The sequence below is a fragment of the Oncorhynchus kisutch genome, linkage group LG4 (genome assembly GCF_002021735.2).
Source record: "Oncorhynchus kisutch isolate 150728-3 linkage group LG4, Okis_V2, whole genome shotgun sequence".
Taxonomy (NCBI): Eukaryota; Metazoa; Chordata; class Actinopteri; order Salmoniformes; family Salmonidae; genus Oncorhynchus; species Oncorhynchus kisutch.
The window spans coordinates 18837429-18857848 of record NC_034177.2 but is presented as its reverse complement, the minus strand read 5'-3'; the positions used below and the strand labels follow the sequence as shown (position 1 = coordinate 18857848).

The 20420-nt window shown below is 42.9% G+C and overlaps 2 protein-coding genes and 1 pseudogene across 3 annotated transcripts; all 3 read right to left on the bottom strand.

Moving 5' to 3' along the window:
* Positions 1 to 168: 168 nt before the first annotated feature.
* On the bottom strand, positions 169 to 9716 carry LOC109889186 (scaffold attachment factor B2-like). 2 transcript variants are annotated; one of them, XM_020480424.2, is made up of 19 exons: positions 9439 to 9716; positions 8468 to 8558; positions 8296 to 8360; positions 8007 to 8189; positions 7814 to 7879; positions 7650 to 7695; positions 6457 to 6886; positions 5676 to 5722; positions 5429 to 5538; positions 3798 to 3947; positions 3563 to 3636; positions 2992 to 3124; positions 2748 to 2890; positions 2299 to 2610; positions 1863 to 2003; positions 1557 to 1599; positions 1335 to 1426; positions 1111 to 1227; positions 169 to 933 (listed from the first exon to the last, which is right to left on the bottom strand). In XM_020480424.2, exons 1-19 carry the CDS (start codon positions 9601 to 9603, stop codon positions 810 to 812), a joined length of 2532 nt encoding a protein of 843 aa, XP_020336013.1. In that variant the 5' UTR covers positions 9604 to 9716; the 3' UTR covers positions 169 to 809. The 2 variants fall into 2 exon arrangements, with proteins under 2 accessions (XP_020336013.1, XP_020336014.1); XM_020480425.2 differs by lacking the exon at positions 1863 to 2003 and having other exon boundaries at positions 9439 to 9701.
* A 2244-nt stretch (positions 9717 to 11960) lies between these two features.
* On the bottom strand, positions 11961 to 14566 carry LOC109888542 (mucosa-associated lymphoid tissue lymphoma translocation protein 1-like; annotated as a pseudogene).
* A 1762-nt stretch (positions 14567 to 16328) lies between these two features.
* Positions 16329 to 17947, bottom strand: mrpl54 (mitochondrial ribosomal protein L54). Its single transcript, XM_020480423.2, has 3 exons — positions 17738 to 17947; positions 16851 to 17007; positions 16329 to 16648 (listed from the first exon to the last, which is right to left on the bottom strand). The coding sequence occupies exons 1-3, from the start codon at positions 17919 to 17921 to the stop codon at positions 16516 to 16518; spliced, it is 474 nt and encodes a 157-aa protein (XP_020336012.1). The 5' UTR covers positions 17922 to 17947; the 3' UTR covers positions 16329 to 16515.
* Between the last annotated feature and the right edge of the window lie 2473 nt (positions 17948 to 20420).

Below are 20420 nucleotides of genomic sequence, written 5' to 3'. Positions count from 1 at the left end.
CTCTCTCTTTTTCTGGTTGCATGAAGAGTCCTGAGCTCTTATAAGCCCACTATTCTATTGGATTTGTGGATAGTTATACATCTACCATGATCCTTTTGTTGTTAATCAAGTTTGACAGGTAAATGTTAATCATTATATCGTTATTATGATGAGAAAGACACGTCAAAAAACTGTTTAGCAGTTGCACTGCAAAAAGAATTTTATTAGGCAGCATTTTCATTTCACAGAAAAATAGCCATCAGGTGCCATCCAGTGGTATAGTACAACTGCAACTTGAATCTGACACGGTTTATTTGTTTCCTATTGTGAACATGTACTTCTGTTCTGTGAAGTTACAGTGTCAATACAAAGTCTGAAAAATAGTTGTTTAAGTACAAAAACTAAAGACAATGACAGTTACTGAAATTAAGTCTGAAACAATCATGATCATTAATGGGTTCGTACTTCTCCGCAACCAAGTTCCCCACAGGTTTTAGCAAACGGTTTAAGCAGACGCATTCCTGAGCATTTCTACCAAAATTCAAACCCATACAAATCACTTAAAATACACCAAAAATAGAAAATAAAAAAATCCTATCAATTTGAAAACAAAAAGGACACTCCGAATGAAAAACCAATGGATGATCTGATCAGACACATTTAAAACTCAGATGTTCAGTTCAATCGTGTCTTAGTTTGAGGAAAGAAAGTCAAAGGGACTATAAAAGCAACATCTGAATTCACGAAGCTTCCGTGAGCAATATACAAGCTGCAGACGGTTTCACTTGTATACACTTAAACGTGTGACTGGGAACAAGGGTGTTCAGACCTCAGTAGCGGCGACCGAATGCCCCGCCACCCTGCATCCCACTGCCTTGCATCATCTGGTTCTGACGATTCAGAGCTCCAGAGAGGGACTGGGAGGTCCCCGTTGGCATGTAGCCTCCACCACGACTGTGGGTGAGATAAGACACTAAGCATCAGTATTGCTGAAAGGTTTTCGTCCTAACGGGAGGGAATAAAAAGTTGCACCTGGCTCAAAAGATGAATCCATCTGGCCCCACATTTCCTAATCCTACATTGACTGGTGTGTGATGAAAACAGTAAATAACGCTATATATTTCAATTTACCCTGCCATTCCTCCCCGTGCCCCAATGTGACTTTGGCCTGGGATGCCACCGTCTCGACCTGTTTGCCATGTTCGGTCCCCATCCATTTTTCGTCCTGAGTCCCAGTCACGGCCCACCCTGAAAGAAACAGTGGACAGTTGACGCAGAGAAGTGCAGAACACACGTTGGTCTCCAACTGGTGAGCGGTAAATAAACTTGTCAAAGCCATCTAAAATCAAGCTGACCTTGGATTAATAGTACGCTTGTCATAACTTCCTGCAGCGGTCCAGGTGTCACGAGTGTCCCTCCCGTGCCTCTCGGTACGGTCGGAGAAGTGCTGCAGGGAAGCATGATTAAAAACAAACAATCAGGTACACCTTTAAAAAGCCACTAAATGGGAGAAAATGCTGAAAAACAGAGGTGGTACTACAAGAACCTCAATGCATACATATGGCCATGTCTCTTACCGCACTATCCCGGTCTGCAACCACAGCCCGTGAAGTGTCCCTCCTACAGGAAAGAGCTCAGATTATTAAACAAACATCCAGCATTGATCAAAGCATGTGGCATACAACTACAAATTCACCACCACAAGCAGTTGACCAGTAATACTACTTTTTACATAAGTATACATATGAAAAAGGATCTGTTATAGAATCAGTCTAAAGATATTTGACCCCCCCATAAGGGCTACACAACAATGACAATGATGTCATAAACCTTCATAACAGCTGGTGTCAGCTCGCGGCAAATAACCTTAGTCTACTCTGTACCTGTCAATGACGGAATCGTCCTGGTAGCGACTGCGGTCCCTGTGGTCAAAGTCTTGGTAGCGCTCCTGGCGACCGAAGTCTGAGCGCCCCCCATAGCGGTCATCCATAGCCAGCCTCTTGTTGTCCTGCCAGTTGTCTTTCCTACAAGCAGCAGGTCTTTGTCAGTCAGTCGCAATAAAGTATTCTCAAACCACGCACACCTTTACATGACAGGCATGCATACTGAAGATCTATAGGCGCGGAGGTTGTGGCCTTATCGATCTGAAAACCTGTCCAGGGACTGCGGGTGAAAATTAGCCGGTTGGCTAAAACCGGCACTTTTACTGAAATGTTGATTAATGTGCACTGTCCCTGTAAAAATAAACTAAAATCTAGCGACCTGGTAATTCAAACCGTACTTATGCTATGGAGAGGGGGGGGGGGGTAAAATGTGTACCTGCTGTCCACGTCGGCGTATGGCCTCTTGAGGGGCCGGCGGTCCTGCTCGAACCGCAGCTGCTCCTGCTGCCTTCGGAGCTCATCCCTCTCCCGCTGGATCCTCTCTTGCTCACGCCGGCGCTCATACTCTACGCGCTGACGCTCGCGCTCCAGGAACTCACGCTCCAAGCGGTCAAAGTTCAGCCGCTCCTTTTCCACCTCCAGCCAGTTTCTCTTACGCAGCAGGCGTTCACGCTCCTCCTTCTCCCGGAACAGGCGGATACGCTCGCGCTCCGTGCGACCATCTGCACCACTGCCGCGGTCGCGCTCACTGGACCAAACAAAGGACCAGAGATATTTTTAGCTGATCCCACTTTAAATGACGAGTCCCTTTTTTAAAGCATACTACCAACTGTTATAACGAGCTGGCTTCCGGTGAAATGTCCTGCAACTAGAGCAACTCCTCACCCAGAGTGTCTGCGTCTCTCCACCTCCCTGATGTCCCTCTCCCGCTGTCTCTGTCTCTCTCGCTCACGTTGTTCCTTGATCTGGTCAAATGACAGTATATCCTTCTCTTTGCTTGCAGACTTGCGGTCACGACTCTTGGTGCTCTGGATTGAATAACAGATCATCTAGCGTAACTAGTTTTCAAAAAAGTTTGAGGTGAAAGTTCAATAGATGGAACACAGAGGTCAGCATGTGGGTATCTTACCCGGTCTTTGCTTTTGGCTTTCACGCTGACAACAGGCTCTCCCTTAGACTTGTCCATCACCACTGTTCTCTCATTGTGTTTTCCATCTTTCCCGACTTCTCCTTCAGCCTTTTCGTCCTTGTTTGCATCGGACCTGGATAGAGAAAATGTTAAAGGAATAGTTCACCCAAACTACAAAGTGACATTGGTTTCCTTACCCTGTAAGCAGTCTATGGACATGGTAGGACTAAATGCTTTGGTTTAGTTTCCCTGGCACGGTTTCCAAATGCTAACATTTTAGCATTTGTGGCACGAATTTCTCACACGTCCAAATCATCCCTGTGTATTTAAAATTGATTGTGAAGCTCACCAAAGTCAGATGACTTGAACATGCGTGGGAAAAATGCTAATATCAGTCCCATGATGTGAATGGGATTTGTGCGAAAAATGCAAAAACTTTTGCATTGGAAACAGTAACAGCCACTGCCAGGGAAATTAAACCAAAGCATGGATTGCTGTCATACCTTGTACAGACTACATGACATACCGAACATAATAACTTAATGTGTAATGATGTGTTCTCAGCTTTTACTTGGAGTCTGAGGAGTGTCCCCCATCGGTGCCAGACTGGTCAGCAGGTTTCTTCCCAGCAGGCTCATTCTTAGCCTGGAACAGAGGTCAAAGTGACAGATTAGAATGGTCAAACCTTACTTCTCTGAATGAAGGCAACCCATTAATTTGAGAAACACAACAGGTTTACTGTTGTGTACAGCAGTGGTCAGTCTCAAAGGCAACTGATATGCACGGTGGTAGATAATGACCCTCACCCTCTCAACAGAGATCATTCTCCCGTGGAGCTCTGTCCTGTGCAGGTGGCTGATGCACTTGGTGGCCTCATCTGTGGAACACATGGTGACAAAGCCGTAGCAGCGAGCACCGGGGCTCCGGGCATTAGTCACCACTTTAGCACCAACAACCTGAGGGACGGAGAATGATAGGACCCTAATTGTTGGGCAGGAAGTGTGTGTGTGGGCTCCAAAAGAACATCTTCCTCAATTATTCTGATCAAAAATAAAACTCAATTTCAAAGACTTTACTGAGTTACAGTTCATAATGAAAATCAGTCATAATGAAAATCAGTCATTTCAAATAAATTCATTAGGCCCTAATCTATGGATTTCACATTACTGGGAATACAGACAGGTTGTGACCAACAGATGCTTACAAATTAAAGGAAGGAAGTGGATCAGAAAACAAGTCACTGTGGTGTGCCCATTTGCCTCAGGCAGCACGACATAGAGTAGATCAGGCTGTTGATTGTGGCATGGAAAGTTGTCCCACTCTTGTGCGAAGTTGCTGAAGACTGATGGGGAAACCGGAAGACCAGGTTGATCGTACACGTTGATCCAGATCATCCAAAACATGCTCAATGGGTGACATGCCTGGAGAGTATGCAGGCCATGGAAGAACTGGGACATTTTCAGATTCCAGGAATTGTGTACAGCTCCTTGCGACATGGGGCCATGCATTATTATGCTGAAACATGAGGTGATGCCAGCGGATGAATGGCACCACAATGGGCCCCAGGATCTCATAACGGTACCTCTGCATTCAAATTGTCATTGATAAAAATAAATTGTGTTCATTGTCCGTAGCTTATTCCTACCCATACCACTACCCAATGGGGCACTCTGTTCACAACGTAGACATCAACAAACTGCTCGCCCAAACAACGCCATACAGTAGAAACCGGGATTTATCTGTGAAACGCACTTCTCCAGCGTGCCAGTGGCCATTGAAGGTGAGCACTTGCCCACTGAAGTCAGTTACAACACCAAACTGCAGTCAGGTCAAGACCTTGGTGAGGACGATGGGCACGCAGATGAGCTTCCCTGAGACGGTTTCTGATAGTTTGTGCAGAAATTATTCAGCTGTGCAAACCCACAATTTTATCAGCTGTCCGGGTGGCTATTATCAGACGATGTGGAGGTCCTGGGCTGGCATGGTTACACACGGACTGCCGTTGTTAGGATGGTCAACGTACAGCAAAATTCTCCAAAACGACATTGAGGCAGCTTATGGTAGAGAAATTAACATTCAATTCTCTGGCAAAAGCTCTGGTGGACATTCCTGCAGTCAGCATGCCAATTGGACACTCCCTCAAAACCTGAGACATCTGTTACATTGTGTTGTGTGACAAAGCTGCACATTTTAGAGTGGCCTTTCATTGACCCCAGCACAAGGTGCACCTGTGTAATCAGCTTCTTGATATGACACATCAGGTGGATAAATGTAAACAAAATTGAGAGAAATACGTTTCTAAGCGCGTAGGGAACATTTCAGAGATGAGCTGAAATAAAATATGGGACCAACACTTTACATGTTGCATTCATATTTTTGTTCAGTGTACATTCATGCACATACCAAAAAGGGTGGTATTTCTCCTCAGGATACTGACCTTCCCATACTTGCTGAACAGAGTCTTCAGATCAGTCGCTCTGGTGGTGGAGGAGAGCCCACTAACCCACAGGTTTCTGCCACTACTAGCTGGAGCATTGCCTGCAGGGGCTTTTGGACCACAGACAAACACGACTAAGGTGGACATTCAACTCAGAGCTGATTCAGCACCTCATTCAGGTGAGAGCACATTATCTACAATGGACATCCCAATCACAAAATGATAGAGGGGGACAATATTCACTTACCCTTATCCTCTTTTGAGTCAGGCTTGCTACCCTTTTCCTCATCAGAACTAAAGGCAAAGAGAACACACAATTAATATTTGTATAATAAAAAAGACGTGGGGGAGGGGGTCTCATCCAGATGAACTATACTTACCCTGTGTACACAGGAATTATCCCCAACATATACAACATCAGTGATTGGGTTGGTGTCAATGTCACTAGGCTGCCTTAGATGGCCAAAGAAACTCCCAATAGATGCAGTAAAGAGGTCAATGGAGCGTAGACCATGAGGGCTAGAAGGATGCCGGAACGGTGCCCATTTGTATTGATTGGGCTGCATTACATTTAGTAGCAGTGCATTTTCAGGTTTAGAAGTGACTGCTAAAGTCCTGTTCGTATAAGCTGTAATGCAGTTGGAAAAGATGACATGAACATTCATTGGGGTTGACATCCATACAAGCATTAAACTCAAATTTTTACCTAATAGTGTAAAAAAACACAAATAGCCTGAAAGGAGAGTAATTTTGCTTGGGGGGGGGGGGCAATGAGGAGATTTGGGATCTTTCCCCCACGGCATCTTTCCACCACGCGTTTCCATTGTTTTGGTCAAGTTCCATTGACCTCTTTACCGCATCTATACATTACTTTATGATGGTTAAGAGGTGAGGTATAGGTGGGGAATGACAAAATGAAAACTTGACAAATGCGCAGACCATTTTGCCTCCAAAAGAGCACCAAAACTTGCTAAAAAGGAGCCAATGCAACAGATAGCCATTGTTCTAGTAGACAGAAAACAACAAACCTCTTTTTCTGATCATCGCCCTCAACAGAAGAGGACTCTTTCACTGCCGTTGATTCTGCAGCGTTCTCTTCAGTCTTGTCTTCCTCCTCACCCTCAGCCTTAGAAACCATTTCAGAATCAACAGCGCTTTCGCCCTGCTCGTTTACACTAACAGCCTGAGTACTTTCAGCGTCAACCGTCTCTTCCGGGACATTTTGCGTGTTCTCAGCATCTTTCATTTGACGTTCAGTTAGCTTAGCAACGTCCTTGTCGCTAGTCGACAGTTCAGTCTCTACATTGATGGCCTCCTCTGCATTAGTGGTGTCGCACACATCGTCTTCCTCTGCAACATTGATCGTGTCCCCGATGGTGCCTTGATCTTCAGTTGGTGGCTCCTGGCACTCTTCATTTAGTGGCTCAGATAAACAAGACCCGGCTACTTTCTCATTTTCTACGGATTTAACAGGAATAGAATGGCAGAGTTTAATTACTTCTGAAACACAGCAATGGTTAACGTGGAACTGGCAAGGCTGGAAAAGGACGTGGCCCTCCGCTGTCATTGAACTATGTATACACAGATATACACGTAACAAGAGACTGGAAAAACCAAAGAGACTGACCAAGCAGTATAACTCCTCATTCAAGTCGATCATTTCAGTACACCTGATCGCAAGGTAGAAAAAGATCTGATCTGAAGAAAGCCACAAGATCAGCAGAGGCACAAGGAAGGTCCGTCTTCATGCAATTGCTGACTTCATGAGTGTCCATAATGTGGTAAGTGACATCGAATTCAGAATTCCATTAGTCTCATGTCCAGTGAGAATATTAGTCAGTCCTAAAAAGGCTTTTGAATGGTTGGTTTCAAATGGGCCTCAGTCTTCTTTTCTTCTGGCTCTTTGTGTGGCAACCTAAAAACACTGCATATCACTTGCATCATCTCACTAACTAGATCTTTAATTACTGGCTCTGTGCTTCAAATTGTTAACCAGTTCTGTGTTAATAATAGGAGGGTGCCAAAAATGGACAGAATAAATGTGAGTATTTAACAATTTTAGTTAACAAGCATCAACACACAGTCAGCAATTATCTTTGGATTTCCAGTCTCTGACCAACCACAGCAATAATTTGTATCTAAAGGACTTGCATTCCAAGGTTTACACTGCAAAAGGAAAGTGTGCATTCATATGAACTTCCAACCACTTCTCAAAAGGTACCTATTTCTTCCTTTGAGTCTTCGGGATCCAGAACCTTCTCTTGAACCTAAAGAAATAAAGGGAAAATGTATCTAGTGTAACATTGGTCGGTACCAACCACAAATGGCTTTTTACAGCCACTCAGTGTGTTTTCATTCCAACTACAAACAAATGACCAACTATACCTCCTTAGCTGATGGGCAAGTGAGATCTTCATTATCTTCCATGTCTGCTACTTTAGGCTGTACATCCTAGTTTTAGAAAGAGGAAAAAAAAGAATCACACACCAGCATGGTGCAACATTTCAAACAAGTAAGATAATATTGGAAACATCATTAGACACGACTGTTCCACACAACTCTTGCGCATGTGTCTCACCTCTTCAGGTTTGACTTTGCCCATTGGCCCAGTAGAGCCAGAGATACCAATGTCGTGTTCATCTTCATTCAGGACTTCATCCGTGTCATACTCCTCCTCTCCTGGCATACCGTTGTCATTCTCAGCTTCATCAAGCACATTCATATCCAGGATGTCCATGTCCTGCATGTTCTCCATGTCATCCTTGAAGGGAAGTGAATTCATCAATAGATTGTTATCCAGGGAGACTAACAGTAGAGCAAAGCGATTACATTAGATCAAACCAGGTGATTCAACGGTTGAAAAACACCTGCCCATCACCCGAATCTTCCTCCATGGTGCAGTCCTCTGGTTCATCGTTCTCCTGTCTTTTCCCTGCAGAAGAGCAATGTCTCATTTTAAGTCTCTCTGTAATATATTTTATCTTTACTTCAAGATATTATTGTTGACTTAAGACCTTTGCTCCCACCCCTTTAACATACCTTTGGAGGTCCGTTTAGCCAGTGCCTTCTTAGGAGTTCCATCGAGAACAACCTCCATCTCATCTGGATTTCCACCCTCTTCTTCAATCGCCTGTGGAGAAATTGATGACATGGTGAATGAACGATGTTATCTAGCTACCTAGCCAACTACGTTAGATCTGGTTTCAGGAGTTAAGCCCATTTGGATATCAAACACAGGGCTATGTGGTCAGTTAAAGGCTACAAGGGTGCTGGCTGGTGGAATTATTGTTACTTAACGTTAGCTAGCTATGTATACATCTTTATATTACCTTTATTTAACTAGGCAAGTTAGTTAATAAAAAATTACAGCCTACACCGGCCAACGCTGGGTCAATCGCGTGCAGCACTATGGGCCTCCCAATCACGGTCGGTTTAGATACAGCCTGGATTCGAACCAGCTAGCTGCAGGCCTAGGCCGTGTTTCGCAAACCTCTATTTTATTTAACTAGGCAGGGCAGTTAATTACAAAATATTATTTACAATGACGGCTTACTTATAATGCCCCCCAGGCCAAACAATCCCATTACCCGGACGACACTGGGTCAATTGTGCGCCGCCCTAACCTCTCAGTAAGTTACCCTCCTCCATTCAACGTATTTTATGTATTCTAAAACTAGAACGTATGATTCAAATGGTAGAACTAACCACCAAGACGTTTGGTAGTTGAATTGGGTGTGCTAGTTCTAGAATACGGAGTAGGGGTACTCGAGGAAAGGGAACCATGTGGCTAACGCCACGCAAGGCCATGGTTCACTAACGTTCACTTTCCATTTGGAGTAAATAGCAAATTTAGCTAATGCTAGTGGTTTTAGCTAACTATTGATAATTATATTAACTAATTAAATTATACTGGTTCCACTTAATTGTGGAATTATCACGAAAGGTCATCTCAGTTGGCAAAATACCAAGCACATTAGCACAGCTATCCATCTACTAGTTAGCATGTCTACCTTTTTCAGCCTCTCAGTCAGCGTACTCTTGATGCCAATGGTGTCCAGATTTCGCCTTTTTAATTCGGCTTTTAAGTCAATGACTCTCAACTCCGACAATTTGCGAATCGCTCCCTCCGGAATCTCAACAGCCCCAGCTTCTCCTGCCGAAGAGTTTTCAGCCATTATTACACTGAGAAAACGCAACAAAAAAAGTGTTTGCAATCACCGAATAGCTGCTCTCTTGCGCGAAAACAGGCGGTCTACTGTTACAAAATGGCGTACTTTGAAAAGGACATTCCACTGCGCATGCGTTTTTTGATAACAGTTTGTACCTGAGGGCAGTAGGTGGCAGTGTTCTTCCTCTTCGATGAAGTTTAACGGCAGTTGGCATCCAATAAATGCTGCATTACCGCCACCTACTAGACTGGAATACAACTCCCTTATACTTTACTTGATAAACAAATACCCGACCATCTAACACTACACTCACAAAAAATAACATCACCATACTCCACTATTTAAATCTATTTAATCCTACCTCATGCCAAGAACCTGAAAGGATGGGACACCACCACTTAACACACCCTGTAACTCTTCTGATGTCAACTTTCACACACAAATACCTCTCTGCAGCTGCCACCACAACCTTTTCTGCGACTTACGTTCCATCCCTGCAATACAGTTGATAACCATCGCTATAAATGCAAACATTCCAATATTACTGAAACATATATAACTTATTGGTCTATCCTTCTTTACTGGTACATATCTACTACTCACACCACTCCTCTCGGGATCCGTCCGCCTTGACCCATATTCCTCTACTTTCTTAACTGCCTCAGCATAGGACAACTTCTGCACTACTCTAACCCTGGAAACCTCGACCGGCCTCTCTCGCACGTGTAATTTCTGATACCCAGCCCCATGGGCACCCCTACAATTAGCACATACCACTACTTTCCCCATTGATACACATTCCTTTGTCTCATGGCCTTCTGCACACTTCTCACACTTAGGAACCTCCATCCTACACACTGCTGCCACAAGCCTATAAGCTTGACACCTGCAACAATGTAATATATTCGGCACAAAAGCTTGTACAGGATAACTTATATATCCTAACATCACTTTGTCGGGCAAAGACTCAACATCAAAACTCAAAAGAACAGACAATGACTCTTCACTTTCACCACTCACGCCAACCTGTCTCCGTCGCACCAAACGACTAGCATCACAAACACCTGGGATCTTTCCCCTTCAGTTGGTCAACTTTTACATTTACTGCTACCCCAGTAATCACTCCATTCAATGGCGCGCTTTTCTTGAGAGCAAAACAATTCACATTTCCTCGCCTCCATTCGATTCATGCAGAGCGCCTTCTCCCTCTGACCAGCAAAAACACAAACAATTATCACAAGACCACTTCTGGTTACCCTCACCGATTCCACAGCACCCAACTCTGTTTTCACCCACCCTGAAACCACAAATGGATCAGCCAAAAGGCAAGGGTCCACTTTTTCCAAAAACTTCACTCCTACTGTCACAGACTCATCTCTATCCTGACCCATGGCGCAAGTCTCGGGCTCCGAGAACTTCACCACACCTACCACCTCCGATACTTTGACCTCATTCACTTCCATTTCTCCTCCTGTCTTCAGCTCACTCTGCTTACACTTTCTACCATGGTTTGTGAAAGAACAAACCATCTCCCTTTTTTTCACAATTTTGAACTGACTCAAGCTCACCCTCCCTCTCTCTCTTAGACCTCCTCTGCCTCTCTTTTTCCCCCTCGATTCCTCCTCTGTATTCCAAGTATACGTTTCCTTCTGATAATACTGCACTTCTCCTGACATACATCTGGTTCTTGCCTTCTCAAGGGACGCCATTTAAACAGCTGTCACAATCTCCATACAATCAGCATGAAATACTCAGGATTTAGTGCTCAACAGTGCATCCCGCTTATAAAGCGGCTGCTTCGTCTTAATGTTCTTCTTTATCAAAAGCTACCGCAACACTTTTCCATTTCAAACAAGCACACTCATCCAACCACCATCCCAGGCAGTGTCCTTGTTAGGAAATTATTTGTTTATATAGTATTAAAGGGAAATTTGAAATTCTGAATTAAAAAACACAGTTTAATAAATTATGTTTTTAATAATGACTAATATTTCATACCACAATGTGAAAATAATGTAATAATACCATTCCCAAAATGTAATGGTTCTGCTTTGAACTATAGAAAAGGCACTATGTTTTCATACAATTTTCACAAACACCCTTTACAATTATTATTATTTTTAAATCTCTGTATCCTTTAACATATAAACAATTCAGGTTATAGGATCAATTTGTTGTAATGCTAGTTCAAATGAAAATCAAATCCAATTTGATTGGTCACAGACACATATTTAGCAGATGTTATTGCGGGTGTACTGTAGCGAAATGCTTGTGTTCCTAGTCACAATAGTGCAGTAGTATTTAACAATTCACAACAATACACCAATCTAAAAGTAAAATAATGGAATTAAGAAATATATATTAGGATGAGCGATGTCAGAGTGGCATTGACTAAAATACAGTAGAGCAATAAGTTGCACAATAAGTTAATGTGTATGTCTGTAGATAAAACGGAATGGGTCGCACGCTTACGTTCCACAAATTGACAAGACTAACATGAATGGAAGTTTTGCATGTTACTGAACCAATATGTGAGGTCCTCTACTTGACCATGAGGTAGGTTGTCGTGAGAGGCTGAGGGGAGTCAGAATCAAACAACTCTGCACTGTCATCCTCTACCTGTAGATTGACCTTCCCAGTGAAAGATGGGGTGACAGACTCACCTGGCTCAGAGTAATATGACCAGGAGGTGGAGGCTGAGACATTGCAGGAAGTCTCTGAGGCAGGGAAGCTTGGCCCAAAGCCCTTTGGGAAGGAGGAGGAATGGCTGAATGAGTGAAGGTCAAGTGAGGAGAAGGCTGAGTTGGAGCGGGGAAGCCGAGGTTCGTGGAGATTTAGTTTGGATACCAGTGGTTTGCCCACAATGACAGTTTGCTTTTCTTGGACCTCCTCATCCAAGTTCGTATACTGATACTGAAGGTACACAGTGAATGTCAGCTCCTTCTGTAATGAGAACAAGCTAAGACAGATGCATCAGAGCTCATAAAAAGGGATAGTCACATAGCTCATATAATCCACAGGCCTACACAGAGAAGGGATTCATAATCACCTTCAGCAAGATTCCTACAGGGTTGCTGGGCTCTCCCATATCCAATATATTGTTTTTATTTTTAACTCTGGATCGTTGGGAAAGAGCTCGTAAGTACATATTTCACGGTAAAGTCTACACCTGTTGTATTTGGTGCATGTATAAAATAAAATGTTATTTGATTTTGACAAATCTGGTAACAATGATATCCAATTTGGATTTCCAATACTAACACTGGTCCCACTGTTTTGTGGAACCGCCAAGAGTCAGTGTGTAATTTGAACCCTCACCTTGAGTCTCTGTACGCCCTTCAGGCGGGTGTAGAGGCCTGGAAGCTCTGGGGGCAGAAGGATGTCCATTGGCAGTAAACATCTAGGAGGCTCTCCTGATTACCCATCTTCAGATCCATATCCAAACCCTGCCATCATAAAGAACACAATAGGAAACAGGAACGAGTAAGATTACATGTCTACATGACAGAAACATATTACTGTGCTATACCAAGCCAGATTGTGCAGCAGTGGAAGACTATTGAACATATTAAGATGTTTTGACAATGGAGCAGCTAACCTCAGCGAAGTCTGTGAGATTGGCAAAGCAGAACCCAATGTCCTTGGTCTTCTCCAATATTCTGGTGTAGATGATCATGATGTTGGAGAACTCTGCTGCGAAGCCCAGCTACACCTTCACGCCACAGTCAAACTGCAGGTTACGGTTCTCTGGAAGAACTGGACAGAGACAGGCAATGCTTATTGAAGCCATTTATGCAGTGCTTACTTAGCTCTACCTGAACTCATAGCAGCTCCAAGAGCATTAGCTCAGAGGGATAATGCTATCTTGATTTACACAGATGACCCAGCTTCAAAACCCATTTGGTCACTCCACTAATGTACCTTGATTGAAACATGCATGGTGAATAAGCCAAAGGTCTCACTATGTGCTATGGCCCACTGCAGGTTACGTGCTGAGGTGGTCTCTGACCAGCAAGAGCTCTGGATGCGGTCAGTGAGAGCACGTAGCTCAGACAGATTACTGCTTAACTCTAGAGCCTGCCGCACTCGCGTGATCTCACACAGACCCATGTCTGTACAGATACATGAACCAAACAGAGAAACTACATTAACAGACATTTTTAAAGATTGTTATTCAATATGTATTTTTTTTAATAAGGTATATTGAATGTAATCAGTAATAGTGATACCTTTAGCCACCCTGTCCAGCATGACTGTAACCTTCTCATCCTCCATGACTCTCTGTTTGAGGAAACATTGGACACATCGTCTTTGTTCACCTCAAAGGCCTTTGCATCCACACGCGGAGGCATAATCAGAGATTAATATAACACATTCTGTGATACGTGTATTTGAGTGAAGGAGGTACTTTTAGGCGGCAGAGAAGAATCTCACATGGCAATACCAAACACTAAGTTTGAAGTCACTTTCAGTTGCCCTGGCTGTGGAGGGATGCCGTCATTCAAGTTTCTCACAAGTCCTCAACTGGCAGCTTCATTAAATAGTACCCGCAAAACAGCAGTCTCAAAGTCAACAGTGAAGAGGCAACTCCAGGATGCTGACCTTCTAGGCAGAGTTGCAAAGAAAAAGCCATATCTCAGATTGGCCAATAAAAAGAAAAGATTAAGATGGGCAAAAGAACACAGACACTGAACAGAGAAACTCTGCCTAGAAGGTCAGCATCCCGGAGTCGCCTCTTCACTGTTGACGTTGAGACTGTTGTTTTGCGGTATCTATTTAATGAAGCTGCCAGTTGAGGACTTGTGAGGTGTCTGTTTCTCAAACTAGACACTCTATTGTACTTGTCCTCTTGCTCAGTTGTGCACCGAGGCCTCCCACTCCTCTTTCTATTCTGGTTAGAGCCAGTTTGCGCTGTTCTGTGGAGGGAGTAGTACACAGCGTTGTACGAGATCTTCATTTTATTGTCCATTTCTCGCATGGAATAGCCTTCATTTCTCAGAACAAGAATAGACTGACGAGTTTCAGAAGAAAGTTATTTGTTTCTGGCCATTTTGAGCCTGTAATCGAACCCATAAATGCTGATACTCAACTAGTTTAAAGAAGGCCAGTTGTATTGCATCTTTAATTATGACAACAGTTTTCAGCTGTGCTAACATAATTGCAAAAATGTTTTCTAATGATCAGTTAGACTTTTAAAATGATAAACTTGGATTAGCTAACACAACGTGCCATTGGAACACAGGAGTGATGGTTGCTGATAATGGGCCTCTGTACGCCTATGTTGATATTCCATTAAATATAATCCGTTTCCAGCTAAAATAGTCATTTATAACATTAACAATGTCTACACTGTATTTCTGATCAATTTGATGTTATTTTAATGGACACATTTTTTGGACATTTCGAAGTGACCCCAAACTTTTGAACAGTAGTGTATATGGGCCTAATCATAGAATTACATATAGAATCCCTATTCATTTAATAGGATCTCTGTGGGCCTAATAGTAAAGATTTGTAATTTAACTTTAAAATGTATTAGCCTACCTTAGCCTACCTTTTAATGTGGCATAAACACCTTGTCACACCTTGAGTGGCTGTGATGGCAGAACACTACAGAAGACACTGTCACAACTTTCACTTAATGACGCTTAGTGATTGGTATGCAAAGCATGCAAAAATAACATCTGGTTTGATTTTACGTAGCCTAGCTAAAAGCTATAACATGTATACAAAAAAAGCTGATCTACCCCCTAAAGATTAACACATTAGATTATAACAACAAATACATATCTGCCAACTGCTGTAGCCTATTTATACCAATTTACCAAAAAACTGAAAGCGCATCCATTTACTTGCATTCTATTCAGATGCTTACGGAATAAACTAAGATTCATTTCTTCATCCACGTAAACTACTATGTTTATCTCAAAGCATACAAACCCCTGCTTCTTTACCGATTCCGATGATGTTTTCGATTAGATAAGTTGCTCAATAATTTACAGGGGAAGAACAGACAGACCGAACTCTCTACTAGTTCAGAAATCTCTATCTCAGAAGTAGCCTACAGTAATTTGCCTTTGCCAATCTCGTCTTAGGTTTAGCCTACTTTCACCTTCTCTATCTAACCCAATAGATTCACACCAACCCTCAGCTTCAGGGGGAAATATACAGTATATCTAAGAATGCATTTTGACAGGTAGCCCCTTATCTGATCTTTTTCAATAATTGGTCTTTTGACCAATCAGATCAGCCCTGGAAAAGAGCTGTTGAGAAAAGCTCTGATGTGCTTGACCAATTAGTGGAAAAAATATCAGAATTGTGAACTCAGCCAGAGAAGCTTGGAATGATCAACAAACTCAACCACATGTTGCAGATGAATCAAAAGAATAATAAAAACAGAAACAGTCATTGAATTTAGATTGTTTATTCACCATTGATAGACAAACTCTTGCATGAAATAAATAGACCTCAACGGGTATTTATTCAGGTGTTCACTCTGATAAATGACAAGAATAAACAAGGCCTTCATTTTTCTGAAAGTATCTTGCACCGCCATGCATCAATCAGAGTATTCCAGATGCCATCTGCAAGATGTGAATCAAAACTCCTACTCTCACATAACATGTGAAAATTTAATGTGTGATATTTTTCAAAGAAACTTATAGATGGTAACATTTGAGATAAGAAATCAAAAGGCAAAAGTTAAGATAAATAAAAAATCCAGGTCTTTCTTTTTTACTTTACTTACAACAAGTCCAAGTTCTCAAGTTGATTGGTGATTCCTTTTCAGCAGAAAGATGACATACTGACTGACAGTATTGAGTCGGTCAGGTTACAGCTATGCTGTAGTGTCTGGTGTACACAGATCTGCAGAGAGCAGCTGATCACTGAGGGGCTCTCTTTCACTGGCTCTGGGTCCTACAGCTTCTTCCCTTTGTGTAACCTGTTAAAGCGCAACATGTGCTCCTTCCTCAGGACCTTCCAGTACTCATGGCTATCTGGCTCCAGCTCATGGATATTCTTAGGGGGACCCAGCTGCAACCGGAACAGCCTGGGAGGCAAGAGAGGTAGCAGCTTGGTGTCACTTAAATTGTTCATATGAAATGCTTTGTAATTATTCATTAATAACATTATATGTTTAAAACAAAACCTGCTATTGATGGACATGAAGTTGAGCATTAATAAAATATCCCAGAAAAACATAACTGATCTCCAGCTATCTTCTCAAGGTAGTACCATATTTGAGCACTTACCACTCTGGGTACTCCTCGGGAGGTTTCAGTGCAGGGTCGTCTCCTTGCTTAAAAATGTTGACTCCAACAGCGTGAGAGGTGAGCTTCACAGGGTCCTTACAAACCTCCGGTCCCTTCAGCACATCTTTCACCATACCCTTGCCCTTCCCTTTGGCAGCTGGGAAAGAGAAAATAAGTTGGGATGAAAACAGGTTATGACTCTTTCTATACTTTAGCACGGCATTCACTGGTCTTATTACAAAACATGGAACAATGAGTTAGAGAACATGAACAAGATTGGACTTCTGCTTTGTTCTAGTCTCTGCTTTGTTCTAGTCATCTCTCCCCAGTGTTTTTGATAAACATATATGAAATAGTTTCCATTTATAGATAATTTTTTTTATAAGTCTTACAAACAGTTACATTTATTAACCGATTAATTGATCTGGAAATGCAATAGCATATATTTAACATCATTGGCTCAAGATATTGTCCTGAATGCTAAGTGGCAAGGAAACACTCCGATTAAATTCTAAAGATCCAGTGCCTTGAGATAAACTTCACAGTTAGAGATAACATGCAAAAGCAAGGCAGATACTATGATTCAGTGGGTGGGTGTGAAATAATTATTTGGATTGCACATGCATTCACGCAGGAAGTTATGACAGGAACTGTGGTACATAGCAAGTAGCTAGCTACCTCACTATATTGATGCTATAATTATTCATACTGTAATCAAAGAAATAACATTGCTCATCATGCCTGTAATTTACCTGTTCCTGGGTTCATCACCCAGTTATCTTTTCTAATGGTAACTAGCTAGCTAGAGACATTTTGTTGTAAACATATTATCCACCGCAACAATTTATTGTGGGGGAGAAGGATTTTTACAGACGCCATTTACTTACCAACTTTCTTTGCATATCCACACGTAGGAATTCTATACAACAGGTTACTCATACAAAATCTCACAGGTGTATTGGTCGCAAAGCATTTAATTCTCATTGTAGAGCAGAATAATCCGTACCCTGCCATACTTTCTTGCGGTAAGGGATAACACAAATGGCCACCATGCATGTCTTTGACATTCATAATCGCCACTTCCGGGTAACTTCTTCCTCTAAGGAAAAACGAGCGTATCAGCCGTCGCTGATTTTCTATTGCACGTTACTGCCACCTGCTTGGAGGAATGCATGCGATCAATGTGCCTCTATGCGACAGCAAAGTACCAATCATTAAACGCATCTGCATAACATCGAGAGAGGAAGATATCCACAACAACAGGTTGACACAGAAATCTGGTGTAGGTGGTTGATCAACACTGGACTGTGACTGGATCAGAGATGGATGGAAAGGTAGAGGGGTTAGTAGTTAAGGAGGACGGGATGGAGTGTAGTGATGGAGTGGAAAAAAGTAGAAGTATAGTAAGAGTAAAGGTTAAGAAGAAGAGGAAGCCTGAGGAGCCTTTGCAGGTCTTGTCAGAGGAGAGTAGTGATGATGAGGGAGGTTCGGTTCACAGTGTTGTACTGAGAGAAGTGGAGTTCAAGGTGTTGGTGAAATTTATGGATCAAGGTGGACTTACGGTGGTGAGGCCTATCACGTTGATGAGGGATTTGGAGAGTAAAGTAGAAGAGTTTGTGTCTGCTAAAGTTCTTCGTGATGGAAGTTTGGTGGGGGTGCGTTTCAATGCTAAACAGTATGAGTTGGCACTCAAACTCAAAAGGTTTGGGCGTGTAGCTGTGGTGTGTAAAGGCAAAAGGAGATGTGCGAAGTGTGGGGAAGAACATGCATTGGGGAGATGGGGTCCAGTTAAAGTGCTGTAACTGTGGGGTTGCCCATAGTGTAGCATATGGGGGTTGTTCAGTGATGAAAAGACAGGTGGGAAGTGCAGCAGGTGAGGAGTGAGCTTAACATCTCGTATGCAGAAGCAGTGAAGATAGTTCACACAGAAACAATCGGGGCACCTAGAAGAGCAGGTATTCCAGGGCCAATTGGGATGTAGGTTGGGCATGATGGAGGGAGCAGAATGGGGGAGAGTACATAGTGGAGCAGGCAGTGAGGTATCTTGAGATCACAGTACCTTCATGGGAAAATTTACAGGGTGACCTCAATAAGATTGAGAATCAGTCCAGCCAGGAATCATGTATTGGTTCATTTGCATTATGGTGTTAATCATTCAATGGAATGCCAGAAGTTTGATGGCTAATGGGCAAGAGTTCAACCAGTTTATTCAGGAGTTACCAGCCAAACCTGATGTTATATGTTTCCAGGAGACATGGCTAAAACCTACTCTAGGTTTTGTAATACAAGGTTATGTTGCAGTCCATAGAGATAAGGTGGCAGGGAGAGGATGGGGGTGTGTTACCTTTATAAAGTGAGGGATCCCTAATAGGTGTGTGGGAGAGGGAGTGGAACAGGAGTATGTAGTGGTGGTTGGGAGGGGAGAATATGGTAATAGTGAACTTTTACAACCCGTGTAAGAGACTGGAGTTGCGGGTCCTTGGGAATGTAGAAGGTCAAGATAGGAGATGGGTAATGTGGTGTGGGTATTTTAATACTCAAAGTACACTCTTGGGAGGGTGACAGACTTAGGTAAATGGACAAGTGTTGGAGAAACTACTGGATGAGAAAGGGCTTGTGAGTCTTGATGACGGCTGGGGAACAGGATTGACCCAGGAACTGGAAATGAATCTGCTCTGGATCTTACTTTGATCTCAAGTTCAATGGCAGGCAGATGTGGTTGGAAGGTTTTGGAAGAATCTGCAGTGGGTAGTGATCACTATCCTATCATATGGGAATGAGGGAGGAAGAATTGGTAGGAAATGGATTGAGGAGATGGATATTTGGGAAAGCGGAGTGGGTTTTGTTTCAGGTTGAGTGAACAGGAGTTGTCTCAGGTAGATCTTAATTCAGCTATAGAAACAGTCGATGCAATAAGAGGAGCAATAGTAGGAGCCGCAAGGCAGGTGATTCCTATTGGTACAGAGGGGAGAAAGAGTAACGCAGTCCAATAGTGGAGTGATGAGTGTAGAGAAACAGTGAAGAGGCTTTCAGAATGTTGAAAACATACCATAATTACAGCTAAGAGGGAGTACTGGAGGACATCGGGGGGGGGGTCCTGGATCAGAGAGAGATGGTGGGGGATACATTGAATAAACCTTTTACATTGGCTGAGATGAAGAGAGCATTAGCTAGAACTGCCTGGAAGTTGGAAGCAGGTGGTAGTGGTGCCAATACGGAAACCTGGAAAAGACCATACTAGTCCTTCAAGCTATAGGCCGATAGAGTTGACATCTCATGCATGTAAAATTATGGAAAGGATGATAACGGAAAGACTGATGTATTTTCTGAAGAGTAGAGGACTGTCACAAGATCAAAGTGGGTTCAGGAAAGGCAGGGGGAACGATGGAACCTGTATTGTGTCTCGAGTCAGGCATACTTAAGGCACAGGCAAATAAAGAGGTGGTGGTAGCCATTTTCTTTGATGTAGAGATGGCTCGTGATATGATGTGGAAGGAAGGCCTACATATCAAGCTGGATAACATGGGGGTTGGACAAAGGGTTTTTAACTGGATACATTTAATTTTTGGG

What these genes read in the sequence shown, in the direction of transcription:
- LOC109889186 (XM_020480424.2), bottom strand. Translation starts at nt 9,603, where the DNA reads ATGGCTGAAAACTCTTCGGCAGGAGAAGCTGGGGCTGTTGAGATTCCG. An exon ending in CTTGCCCATCAGCTAAGGAG is followed by an intron (nt 7,696 to 7,813) that starts GTATAGTTGGTC and finishes TTATTTCTTTAG; the next exon opens with GTTCAAGAGAAGGTTCTGGA. An exon ending in TGACTCAAAAGAGGATAAGG is followed by an intron (nt 5,539 to 5,675) that starts GTAAGTGAATAT and finishes GTGGTCCAAAAG; the next exon opens with CCCCTGCAGGCAATGCTCCA.
- mrpl54 (XM_020480423.2), bottom strand. Translation starts at nt 17,921, where the DNA reads ATGAATGTCAAAGACATGCATGGTGGCCATTTGTGTTATCCCTTACCG. An exon ending in TGGATATGCAAAGAAAGTTG is followed by an intron (nt 17,008 to 17,737) that starts GTAAGTAAATGG and finishes TCTCTTTCCCAG; the next exon opens with CTGCCAAAGGGAAGGGCAAG. An exon ending in CCCGAGGAGTACCCAGAGTG is followed by an intron (nt 16,649 to 16,850) that starts GTAAGTGCTCAA and finishes CTTGCCTCCCAG; the next exon opens with GCTGTTCCGGTTGCAGCTGG.